The 13,891-nt window shown below is 42.2% G+C and overlaps 1 protein-coding gene across 1 annotated transcript in view; it reads right to left on the bottom strand.

The window, feature by feature from the left end:
- OCA2 (OCA2 melanosomal transmembrane protein) overlaps positions 1–13,891 on the bottom strand; it is a 297,190-nt gene that overhangs the window by 168,665 nt on the left and 114,634 nt on the right. Inside the window, exons 10-12 of the mRNA XM_034759185.1 lie at positions 13,685–13,750; positions 11,619–11,675; positions 10,361–10,485 (exon numbers count right to left, since the gene is read on the bottom strand). Of these exons, the coding sequence (XP_034615076.1) occupies positions 10,361–10,485; positions 11,619–11,675; positions 13,685–13,750 (248 nt within the window). The remainder of the gene's footprint in view (positions 1–10,360; positions 10,486–11,618; positions 11,676–13,684; positions 13,751–13,891) is intronic.

Raw genomic sequence — 13,891 nt, 5'->3', positions numbered from 1 at the left:
CCTCCCCGACTTGTACAAACAAAATGGTGCCTGAGCCCGAACACAGCTGCTGGCTTGTACAACAACAGGTGGCTGCAGATACTGCTGAAATTAAATCTACAGTTTCCACCCTACAGATCAATATGACTGAGATTCAGAGTGCAGGCTCTATCAGCTTGATGGGAGAAGCTGAACACAGAACTTCTGAAGTGGAAGATGATTTCAAAGAAGAACGACCAGTAATTTCAGGTTCTGAAGAACTGTAATGATATCAAGACTATTAAGACCAAGCTAATTGATCTGGAAAGCCACTCACAATGATGTAAGATCAGGATTGTGGATATCCCTGAGGTAACCAAGAAAGGTAAACCCTCTGAATTTGTCCCTAAACTGCTAAGTTGTTGGATCTGCCAGTAGAATTTTTGTTTTGATATAGAATGAGCACACCGGGCCCTCGCCCCCAAGCCAGCTCCAGAAAATTGGCCTAGAACATTGATTGTGAAGTTCTAGAAGTTAACCACTAAGGAACTTATATTGCAGAAATCCAGATCAAAATAGGAGATGTTATGGGGAGAACCAGCAATTAAAATACTGCTCTTTCAAGATTATGCCCATGATGTGGTTGCAGTGAGGGCAGCGGTTAACCAAGTGAAACAATTGGCTAGGCAGATGGCCTTGAAGTATATTATTAAATACCTGGCAACACTCCATATTAAGAATGGCAAGAAGATAGTATCATTCAGTTCCCCTCAAAAAGCAGAAAAATATCTCAAAAAAATCTACAGACCTCTGTCACAAGAAGCGACATGTATGCCAGGATCTGATCTTATGGAATTTATGTATTGCTCGCTCAGATCTGATATGACTGTTCTAAACAAGTGGATGGGTGCTAGTTGATACTGATATGTTAGTCCTCTCTTTTTTTTCTCTCTCTCTCATTGAGGTTGAAGGATTAAAGGGTTATCATCAATTTACTTCCACTGGCCCCCGCTGCCTCCCCCAGCCTCCCATGCCCACTTCAGCTCCCCAGGCTCCACTGCCTTTCTCTCTCTCTCTCCATTGCCCCAACTGATTCCCTGAGCAATTTTGCACACCCAGGCAGGCTGGTCCAGACACATACTCATGGGAAAGGCGCATCCATGTACTATCTATTATTTGATTAGTCATTATGTATATATCATTGCTTTATTAGATGGTGCTTCCTTATTGACTAATGTATCAAGGTTTTATTGGTAATATAGGTGATTACTATAGTTGTAATGTTTGGGGTCCCAGGAGCTGTGAGCATATCCAAATTTCACCTGATCCAGACACCCCACACTGTCAAATGTATATTTTAGACTGTTTAAACAGATTCTCCTTTTTTATTGTAAGGTACTAACATGTATTTCCACTCTATTTTCCATTTTGTTTTTTCACTTATTTAATTCCGCTTTCTGCCCTCTTCCCGTTACCCTGCCATGTTAGGAATTTCCTTCCCTTTCCTGTAGAATGTGTACTGGGAAGTGACATGTACAGTGAATATGTACTGGATTATGTAACTTTTGCAGCTTAGATAAGCAAGAACTGTATGCTTCTCAAGAGAATGTGCAATTCCTCATTTTTCACACTGTGACTTTATATTTTATCTGGTATATTTTAGCAATGATGGCTCCTATAATTAAATGTGTCTTCTGGAAGATAAAGCGTTTTAATAACCCTATTACAAGAAAAACTATATATTCAATGCTTAAAAAAAGAGAATATTGACATTGCTATGCTCCAGAAGACACATCTGACAGAACTTGAAGCTTGTAAACAAAATAAAGATTGGGTTGGCCTTTCAATTTTTAGTTTCTTTAATTCTAAACTGAGGGGCATTGCTATACTAATATATAAAAAGTTGCATGTTAATATTCTAAGTGCAAGGTTTGAGAGTAAGGACAGATTTACTGTCCTCAAGGCTGAAATAGGGAATTCTATAATCATTTTAGCCAATTTCTACAGGCCAAACCAGAATAATCCCAATTTTTTTCATAAACTTTTTATAAGTATAAATGACATGGGTCACCATCCTATTATTGCTGCTGGCAGAGGTGAAAGTAAGCCAGTACAGCTTCTCCGGCGGTGATTTAAAGGGCCCGGGGCTCCCCGCAGCGGCTGGAGCCCCAGGCCCTTTAAATCACCTCCAGAGCCCTGCAGCTCTAGCCCGAGCCCTGCCACCCTGGGGTAGCGGCAGCAGGGCTCCCACAGTGATATAAAGGGCCTGGAGCTCTGCAGCGGCCAGAGTCCCAGGCCCTTTAAATCTTGAAAGGCCACACCTCTTCCTGTTGAGGCCCACCTCTTCCCGTTGAGGCCATGCCCCACTCAGGACTCCGGCGTACTGGTAAGTCCTTTAAACTACTTTCACCCCTGGTTGCTGGGGACATTAACAAAACTCTAGATCCAGTCCTTGTTAAATAATCTTCATCTACATACAAAAGCATGAATACTCATGAGGTACTTCATATATACATGGCTGATTTAGGCTTACAAGATGTATGTAGATTGGCCATAGGATTACTCAGGGTATTTTTTTTCTGCAGTTCATTCAACATATTCAGGATTGGGCTATTTCTTAGTGTCACAAGACTCGATCAATTCTGTCACTGACTGTGGCATTGGTACTATTGTTATATCTGACTATGCTTCTATACATATATCTTTTAGGCCCCCAGGGTATGCACCTCCAACTAAAATGTGGAAATTACATACCTCTCTGCTGTTCGATACATCATTTGTTAACTCTATCCAGAAGGAGTTAGAACCCTTTTTTTAAAAATGCTCCCACTGCTTCATCAGCTGTTACACCTTGGGAAGCCTTTAGGCAAATGGTAATTGCTAATAGTTGGAGGGGACACAATTGCGGGGACCCCCCCTCGCCATCACAGCCACAGTCAACTTCCGGGTGACTGCCAAGATACCCTTCAGCAACACCCTCTTGACCACGGTGCCCCCACAACCACGGCACTCTGAGCAGTCACCCACCCTTAAGTCCAGCCCTGCCAGGTTCGCCCTTGGGGGAAATGGTGCCCTGGGTGAACTTGTATTTTGGAGCCCTGGCCCCTGTTGCCTCCCCCAGCCCCCCAACCCATCACCCCTGCACCCCGATGCCTCCCCTGAACCCCCAATCTCCACTGGTCCCTGCTGCCTTCCCTGCCCCCCCCAATCACCCCTGGCCCCCCACTGCCTCCCCACCCACCCCCATCACTCCTGGCCCCTGCTGCCTCCCCCAGCCTCCCACGCCCATTTCAGCTCCCACTGCCTCTCTCTCCATTGCCCCCAACTGATTCCCTGAGCTCTTTTGCACACCCCAAGCAGGCTAGTCCAGACACATATTCAAGCAGCTTACTGTAGCTGCCAGCAGGGAAGGAATGAGACTCAGCAGGCTTCCCCGCACCCTCTCAGGTGGAGATCTGCACTGCCCACCCAGTCTCACTTCCCTGCTCTGGGCACCACCTCTGCTCAGCGGGATCACTCGCTGCTGGTGCCTTTCCCAGGCATGTCCCTTCAGCCGTGCTCAGCCGGCAGAAATCTGGGGGGCATGTGACCCTGTGTGCCCCTCCACACACACATCGCCTGTGCTTTAAAGCCTTCATTAGAGGCTGTATCATCTCTCATGCCATCTTTAAAACAAAATGGAGAGAACACAGTTTATACTCTGGTGAAGGAAATTAAGGCCTTGGCTATAAGCTATGCTTCCTGCCTCCTCCCCAGAGAAACTCAGAATCTTCATCAATCTAAGATATGAAATCAACAAGCTTCTGTCCCAACAGGATGAGTTTGCCTTCGTCTGTCTGAAGCAAAGCTACTGGGAATCTGTTGAGAGAGATGGCAAGCTGCTGCATGCAGACTTAAGCAAAAGACTAACAGAAATAAGATTGCTGCTGTTCACAATAGTAGTAACAAATTATAAACAGTACATTCCGATATTAATAAACAATGTAAACAGTTTTATTCAAAACTATTTTTAGCTGCAGAGCAAATCAGTAAAGATGCCCTAGATAACTGTTTTATTGGACTGTCTCTGCCACCACTCTCTGACTCGCAGAAGGAACTATTAGATGCTCCCCTAGAAATCATGGAACTGACTCAGGCTATAAAAGAAATGAAGGTTGGAAAGACTCCTGGTGCTGATCAGATCTCGACTGAAATTCACAAAAAGTTCTCTGAAACTTTAATACCTATATTTTTGAATATGTTCAATGAGGCCAGGAAAGAGCAAACTCTCCTGCCTACTCTAAGAGAAGCTGCAATTTCAGTTATTCCTAAACCTGGGAAAGACCTTGAACTATGTAGTAATTACAGGCCAGTTTCTTTAATCAATTGTGACACTCAGATCGTAGCTAAAGCTCTTGCTAAGCTATTGGACAAAGTTCCCTCACACATAAATCAGGTGGGTTTCCCTCATAATAGACATAGCTCAGATAATTTGCACCAACTGATTGATATTATTGCCACTTTGAGAGATTCTGAGGAACCCTTAGCTGCCATTTCTTCAAATGCCAAAAAGGCTTTGGACCGCATAGCCTGCGATTATCTTTTGCTTATGTTAGCAAAATATGGGTTTGATAAAGAATGTATTGCTTGGATTAAGGTTTTATACTCTTACCCAACGGTTACCAATGGTATTATTTCCACCCCATTTCCATTTCAGAGAGGTATGAGCAGGGCCGGCTCTAGGTTTTTTGCCGCCCCAAGCAAAAAAANCCCCCCACCAGTGCTGACTCCACCCGCTTCCCCCCTCGCCTCCAGCCAGTCCGGCGCTGGCAGAGTCGGGGTAAGCAGCGGGGCTCCCGGGCCGCGCCTCAACCCAGGGTCCCTCCAGCCAGGGCTCCTGCCTCCAGGACCAACCGGGACCCAGGACGGCAGAGCTGGGGGACTGCCCCGGCAGGGGGCTGAGGAGCCAGGGCAGGACAGCCCCAGAGGGAGCGGCGCCCTGGAAAGCGGGACATGGGCCCCAAATGGCAGCACCCCAGGCACCGGTCCCCACTATGGCCCCGCTGCTGCTCCTGACTGCCCTGCCGCAGTCCCTGGGTGGCTCGGACTGCTTCGCCCAGCCCCGGCTGTGGCGCTGGGAGGCAGCAGCCCTGCGGCACCTGCAGGCGGCTCCATGCGCCCCACGGCGCGGCCCCGAGCCCAAGTGTCCCGCACTCGAAGCCTGCCCAGCCATAAGGTGCGGGCGCTGCTTCCCGATGCGAACTGCAGCGGCCCCAGGGCACCCCCCATGAATCATAGAATCATAGAATATCAGGGTTGGAAGGGGCCTCATGAGGTCATCTAGTCCAATCCCCTGCTCAAAGCAGGACCAATTCCCAACTAAATCATCCCAGCCAGGGTTTTGTCAAGCCGGGCCTTAAAAGCCTCCAAGGAAGGAGACTCCACCACCTCCCTTGGTAATGCATTGCAGTGCTTCACCACCCTCCTAGTGAAATAGTGTTTCCTAATATCCAACCTAGATCTCCCCCCACTGCAACTTGAGACCATTGCTCCTTATTCTGTCATCTGCCACCACTGAGAACAGCCGAGCTCCATCCTCTTTGGAACCCTCCCTCAGGTAGTTGAAAGCAGCTATCAAATCCCCCCTCATTCTTCTCTTCTGGAGACTAAACAATCCCAGTTCCCTCAGCCTCTCCTCATAAGTCTTGTGCTCCAGACCCCTAATCATTTTAAGCACTGGAATAAATTGCCTAGGGAGGTTATGCAACCTCAATCATTGGAGACTGTTAAGAGCAGGGTAGATAAACACCTGTCCGGGATGGTTTAGACAATACTTAGACCTGCCAGGAGTGCAGGGGACTGGACTAGACGACCTTTCAAGGTCCCTTCCAGTCCTACAATTCTATGATTCTATCCCTAAGATAAACAGAGAACCAATTATTGCCCAAATGGCTAACATTTTGCAGAGGTGGAGTTTGTTAACCCTTAGTTTATGGGGTAAAACTAATATACGGAAAATGAATGTCCTTCCCAGAATTTTGTATGTCCTGAAGGGTCTCCCTATTTCTATTCTTTAAACTTATTTTAAGATATTCAATAATGTTTTCAGAACACTTCTTTGGGGTGTTAGCATATAGGCTTGTTTGTCAGCCTAAGACAGAATTTTGGGTTTGACTTTTTGTTACTCGTATCTTATACTAATATGAAGGACAACGATGCTGTGTGTTGCATTTCCTACCACCAGATGGGGCTTTTAGTACAATGGGAAGAGATAAGGGATGAAGCTAAAAGTGTTACAGGGTATGGTGGGAGTGTAATATATGAGCGCACACTTAAAGACTGCCTCAACTCCTTATCTGAAAGCAAGGTCAGACAACCAGTTGGGGGGGGCAAGGGGAGTTTGTGGGGGGAGGTAAAACACTAAAAGACCAGAGAAATGCCTGCCCCTGACCGGAGCACAACCTCATTCCTTACTCCTCCCATGGGGTACAAAAGGGGTGAGATGAAGACCCCGACTCACGACCCTCCAGAACCATCAGTTATAAGGGGTGTGACTAGGGGCGTGCATTGCAGGTATATTTGGGCCTGCTAAGAGGAAGGAGTGGGAGTGGGAATGGGAATGGGAGACCAGGAATAGGGGAATGAGGAACAGCGACATAGGCAAGGTTCTGCAGTGTCAGAGCTGGGAAGGGGGACATAGGGTAAATGCTCTGTGGCATTAAAGCTGGAAACAGAACACTGGAAAGAGGGAGCTCCATCGGTGTGCGGAGCTAGAGGATTCTATTGGCGTATAGAACTGTAGTTGTGGGAGGGGAAGGGGAAAACTCTATCGTGTATAGAGATAAGCCCAACTGGTGTGAAGGGCTTCGGAATATGCTTGCTTGGAACTAAAGCCCAATAAATATCGCATTGCCTGCACTTCAGACTTCCGGTCTTCTGCTTTCCATCTGCATGACAAGAGCCAGGGAAGGGGGGTGAAGGGAAAGCCCTCTAATATGGGGCACAGGTAAGAAACCTACACAGGTGAACAAATTACAATTCCCCCCGTCTCTGGGAGCATTTCATTTTACCAATTTGTTATTTATTATTTAGATTACAATAGAGCCCACAAACTCCAACAATATGGACTGCAGCCTCATTTTATCTATCTAAGGTACTTCTATGGGCTGCATTACTCTAGTATCTGTGTACTTCATAATCTTTAAAGAATTTATCCTTGACACCCCTGTGACAAAGGGAAGTGCTATTATCCCCATTTTACAGATGGGGAACTGAGGCACAGCGAGACTAAGTGATTTCCGTAAGGCAAGAGAGGAAAGTTCTCGCAGAGTAGAGAATTTACGAAGGTCTCCAGACTCACCCTAGTCCTAACCACTGGATCATCCTTCCTCTCTAGGTCCTGTACAGACACACAGAATGTTACAGTCCCTGTCCCAAAGGGTTTACAGACTAAAACGACAAAGACTAACTACAGGTAAAGGAAAGATATGCAATACTTCCTTATCATCTGCTTTGCACCCAAATGTGGCTGTGGTGCTGGTTGCAAAGAAAATATACAGCACATGGCTGCCAACTAACACCACATGACCCAGCTTAATGCAGCCAGGAAGGAGAACAATGGGGAGAAAGCCTCCCTGAACCCTCTCTGCAGCACTCTGCCTCTGCCACAGGGTCTGAGTAACCAATACCCACTCCTAAACCCATTAGGTCAAGGAGGCAATTAAGTGGGTGGAGCCTTGGCTCCTTCTCTCCCTTCCCCCCGACCCCCTCACCAAAAAAACCCCATGCTGACCAGTGGAGATGAGCCTGCGTGAAGTGGGGAAATAAGCTGTATTCTATAAATGGCTACAATAAATTCCTCCCCCTGTAAGCAAAATTGGAGCAGAGGAGAAATTGAGCTTCAGTCAAAATTCCTTCCCAGGGCTTCTCCTGAGATTGGGTGGCAGTGCAGCTACACACTGCCCTTAGACAGAACTGGGTTTATGACTCAATCTAACCCTATGTTATTAAAATGTATATTTCAGAGAGCGAAAAGAACTTCTCATATAAAAACCTAAGTTAAAACAGATGTTATCACAATGAAAATAGTGTCCATTTAAAAGCATAAAAATATTTCAACTTGGGAACTCCTTACCCGAGGAGGTTGTGAAGGCTAGGACTATAACAGCGTTTAAAAGATAAACCATGGATAAATTCATGGAGGTTAAGTCCATTAATGGCTATTAGCCAGGCTGGGTAAGGAATGGTGTCCCTAGCCTCTGTTTGTCAGAGAATGGAGCTGGATGGCAGGAGAGAGATCACTTGATCATTGCCTGTTAGGTCCACTCTCTTTGGGGCACCTGGCATTGGCCACTGTCGGTAGACAGGATACTGGGCTAGATGGACCTTTGGTCTGACCTGGTACGGCCGTTCTTATGTTCTATATTACCCATTTACACTTAATCTAAGACTCCAGAAAAAAAATGTACGGTAAAGTTACATTGTATTATTTGAGCAATAGCATGAGATTATGTAATTAAAGACTGCATTGAAATGCAGTTGCACAAGTCATTCCTTGACTTCTGAGTGCATAACTGTACAACTTTAATGATCCTTTACTATTTTTTCTTGATGGGGCATAGATAAACTTTGCAAAAAAAATGCTTACTGTAGGCTATAAAAGGAAGCTGTGAAGGATAGTTAAAATGTGTTTACCTGAACTGTAGGATTAAACCGTTATAGTTCACTTATCCAAGATTTTCAATTTCCCATATAAACAGGCAATTTCGTAGAACATTGCAAATCATAAAGTATCTTGACATTCAAAATATGTTTTAAAGTAAGTTATAGCTAAAGAAGGTTTATTGAATTATTTCTAAAAACAATTTACCACAAAATATGACAAGAACAGAACATCATATTTTATGCCTCACTGATAAAAAGTCTGAATCCTCATTGTCATGGAATCAGCAGACTTTTCTGTTAGCTTCATCTCCATGGTAATAACAGTGCAAAATAGCACTGGGAAATTATAGGTAAGGACTAAGGAGAACAACAACAGGATAAAAAGAATGACCTCTAGCATGACATTTTCAGAAATATACACATACATAATAACCTTTTATTTTTAGAATAACCATTAGAGTAGAAATTATTGTGATTTTGCTAGTTTAGAAGTACACCTGATAGCAATTCAAATAAAATATTTTTTGTATGCTGTCGTTACCCTACTTCCAGTGTTACAGAATTGTTAGTATAAAACAGAATAAATGCTACAGTAATATTGCCTGTAAACAGTGTTTCAGAATGTAGACTTTTAGGATTTCAATCCATTACCAATTACATTTTATTTAATTCCAAATATTCTGCAACATAATTGGAGACACTTGTTTAACCATCTCATTTTTACCTACTGTTAGTGATAAAAATATTGTTTGAGTAAAAGTGATGTGATCTGTTTAAAATATAATCATACAGCAAACAAATTGAACTTTCATTCACCAGCTGTTTCCCAGCCTATAATAAATTCCACTTGCAAAATAGACCTTTCCTGCTGTAAACTACATTTTAATGGGCCACATATTCATACAATTCTATACATGTAAATATGATAAGGACTGCAAGTGCTACATCACCCGATGCCATATTTAAAACCATCTTCCCCACCCCAGGTTTTTTTTTTTTTTAACTAAACAGGATTAACTGGATTTACCAGGTTGAATGTAGGTTAAATTCAGGCCAAAGCGTGATTTATAATCACATGAACTAAATGTAATTACAAATCACTTGCAGTTTCCAGAAAGCTGCTGTAAATAACATCACTGTTTTAATAAAAAAAACTATGATTAATCTAGAAATATGAAATTAATCTGGGATTGTATCCACTTCATGGAGATCAATAAGGATAGAATTCAGAGTCTTCTATTCCAAAAAGAGTTCTTCAGTACAGAATAATTGCCAGTTACTACTACTACTGCCAGTTAGCAGGGATTATAATTTCTTTAAATCATCCATTAGGAGGCAAAATTGTACATAAACATTAGTCTATACATGAAGGAATAGGGGTTTTGGGCTGTTTTTTTTTCAAAAATTCCAGCACCCCTATTTGCAAGAGCAATTTGCGCCCAGAACGAAATGGGTTCCGCAATTTGCAATTACAATTCAAATGTGGGCACAACTCAGAGTATTTGCATCTGTACCCACTTAATTGCAGAGACAGTTAAATCTATAAGTACTTGGATTTGTGCTCACAACTGATACATGAAAATAAGGAAGCTGAACTCTTTAATTACTATCTAGAGCTACAACTTTAACAGTCAGAGCATTTGGGGTTGTAAGGTCCATTCAAACTGCTGAACAAACATCTCAAATATGATTTTTGACACACACCAACTAGCAATGGTTAGCTATAAACAACTAACGCCAAAGGCATAACATAAAATACCTTATGGTTACTGGAGTAAAGAGAAGCATTGTGGTAACGTTGTCCAAAAATGCAGAAAGAATTGCAGCAATAAGACACAGAATGATAATCATGGCCCACACTCTGCCTCTAGACAGTTGGTAAGCCTAATAAAACCAAACAAATAGCAATGGCATAAAGGCAGGAAACATATCAGCTTCATTTTCAGAAATGAACAATGAACAACTTTATAAAAGATGGTGCAACAATGTTATACTAGTCACTTCTTTAGGGCCTGCCAACCAAAGATCTCAGTATGCTTTTCAAACATTAATTAATTTAGCTACGAACTACTCTAGGGAAGCAGGAAAATATCTCTGTTTTACAGATAAGGAAATAGGTACAGAAAGAGTAAGTGATTTGCTAAAGGTAACACAGGGAATCTGTGGCAGAACCAAGAAGAGAATCCAGGTTTCCTGTTTTCTCTTGCTTTAACTTCAAATCCTGCATTCCTCCTTTTATAGTCATATGGAAATCTACTGCCTTGAATACAATCTAAGTAAACAAGCTTTACACAGGAAACTATGAATGGGACGACTGAGTATTGAATTTATTCTCCCAACCCATGGGCTGTGCAGCCTAAGCCACCCCACGCTACCATTTTGTTCAGATAGAATAACAGCTGAGTCTTTGATTCAACCCCTACACAAAGGTCTATGGCCGTTAATGATATATAAACATAAACCCAGTGGTCTGACCCACACCTCCTTTCTCCTCTCCTCTGGACTGGACACAGACGAGTATGCATGGAGCACAGCTTTGTTGCACACAGTGGATAGGAAGTCAATGGGACTTAGGGTGACCTGATAGCAAGTGTGAAAAATTGGGACAAGAGATGGTGGGTAACAGGTGCCTATGAAAGACAAAGCCCCAAATATAGTGATTGTCCCTATAAAATCGGGACATCTGGTCACCCTAATGGGACTACTCACATGCTTAAAATTATGCATGTGGTTAAGTACCCTACTGAATCAGGGTCTGTGGCCTTAACTTATAAAAATATCATTTCTTGAAATGCGTCCTCAACACTTAGCTCCTTAAAAGAATTATAAATTAACAATTACTTTGTAGTATGACAAATGTAAATTGTCCTTACATAAATGTTTTTAAATGTATGATTTAGTCTAATAGGTTTGACTAAACAGCAGTTGTATTAGTTCAAGAAATATGTAAGAGTGCTGCAGTAATATAAATACAGTACTATAAAGAATTTAAATGCAAGATGTCACAATAAACCTACCTTTACTGCACAGTAATCAAAAAATCCAGTTTCTGAAAATATGGCCACTAAAAGCATCTACAGAAAAAAAAAGAAAGAAGGATGGAATTATTCACATAAAAAAGTGAATGGTTTGGTTTGTTGCTTTAACAAGGAGTCCTGCATCTCTGCCACAATTTTGGTCCTGATTTTGGAGAGGACATCAGACGTAAATTAGGATGCCACGCGTCAGAAGTCAGATTTCTATTACTGGCATTTATGGTAAAATTTACATCGGTGCAGTAGGGCCATGGTCTTATTTAAGATGCAAGGGGTGCATAGACTTTGTGCAGGCCTCTCTATAGGTGTGAATTTCATTCCTAATTACTTGGTAAGCACCACACGTTACAAATATCTCTGCCCTTCTCGCTAATCAAAAGTGGCCATTAGTTTACAATGGTTTTCTTCAGCAGTGCTCTGTAGAGTCCAGAAGACATCAACTCCCTAAGATTATTTACATTTTTCCATATTTCAGGGAGATTTCCTGGTCCCCCAGTCTTTTTGGATGCAGGAAGTCATTACAATTCATAGATGGCAATGGATTTTGTCTATTTATGATACCATAGCATATTTCAGTCACAAAAGGGCAACACAGATTAATAGGAGTAGAGGTGGGCAAATAATTGATATTATTATAGTCTAGCCAGGTATATGCTTTTTTCCAATTGCTCATTCAGGCCCACATCAGAACACTGATTAGGACAAAGGAAATCACTTTCTCTAGTCAAGTATGTTTGAGGAAGGCTTAGTGTAAATAAAATTAACAAGTGGAATGAGAGTGATAACGCTCTCCAAAACTAGTCTCTTTCACCAACAGAAGTTGGTCCAATTAAAGGTATTACCCATCTTGTCTTAGTGGTAACACTTGGCATGTATGCAGGCTTTTTCATTTATAGATCTCAAAGATCCTTTCAACGGGAGATGTGTTATCACTAGAGATCAGCAAAAAAAAAATTAATAGTTTATTTGCCCCAAAAAGCAGTTTTGGTTGACCCAAAATTATTTGTGACTTTCTCACAAATTCACAAATGTTTTTCAGGGGCAGAAGTGGTGGCTCCTGCTGCTCTCCTTCTAACTTTTAACCCAATGGTTATGGCTCTGAGACCAAGGTTCAAATCCTCCCAAGCTATAGGGTCATTCTCACTCTCTTTCCCTGGCCCAATGACTATTCATTGTCATTAATAATACAGAGAATAGTCACTGGGCCAGGGAAAGTGAGTGAGAATGATTCTATAGACTGGTGGTTAGAACACTTACCTATAATGAGGGAGACTCAAGTTTAAGTCCTATGTATATTTAATTATTTATACAAAGTAGAACAGCTGAAATAAGAGATTGAGAGAGCCCCACATCTGAACATCCCATAACACAGTGGCTAGGGTGTTCTTCTGAAATGTGGAACACCCAATTTCGAACATCCAATTTCAAAACCCTATTCACATCAGGCAGAGAGGGGAATTGAACCTGTCTCTCTAACATCCAAGGTGAGCACCCTAAACTCTGGGCTAAAGTGTATTAGGAGAACTCCTCCTCCAGCTTGTCCTTTAAAATGCTAATTTTGGGGACAAATTCACCAATATTTTTGTGCAATTTTCCTATTCATTTTGGATCAAGTCTTTTTTTTTCCCCCCAATTTTTCAGAGCTGCCAGCAAACAAAAAAAATGCCATGAAAAAGAGCTCTGACTGTCTTCTGACCTGAAGAAGAGTTCTGTGCAAGCTCAAAAGTTTCTCTCTCGCACCAACAGAAGTTGGTCCAATAAAAGAAATGTTATTCCACCTTGACTCAGCAAACCAAAAAATCAGTTATTTATACAGTTTTAGTTATCACCCCTGTTTTATGAGGGGAAGAAACCAAAACCAACATTTTTCCAAAGTGCCTCATTTTCTCCAAGTTTTTGAGTGCCTCCAGTTTTTAAACACTCTAAAGAAGCCAAATTTTCAACATAGCAGCTCTCAGTTAAAAGGATGTTTACAAATAAAAAGAAACAGCTAGACATTGACTACAATTATTCCAGCACTTTTAGAGCAAAAGTTACATTTTATTTACCATTCCAAACAACAGCGCCAGGGTTTCATAATCAATCCACTCCACCACTTTGATCATGCTTGGTCTCTGCAAATCAAACAATACAATTATCAGTTAATCCTGTGGATCACCTAACTAGTGATTAGCTATGGAACTTCAAATTCCACTTAATTGGTGAACTATTTAAATAAGCTGTGATAGAAATTAATTAGTGTTTCTGCAATGTAC

This window comes from Trachemys scripta, chromosome 1 (genome assembly GCF_013100865.1).
Source record: "Trachemys scripta elegans isolate TJP31775 chromosome 1, CAS_Tse_1.0, whole genome shotgun sequence".
Classification (NCBI taxonomy): Eukaryota; Metazoa; Chordata; order Testudines; family Emydidae; genus Trachemys; species Trachemys scripta.
Note: the sequence above shows the minus strand (reverse complement) of the source record. Positions and strands in the feature narration are given on the sequence as shown.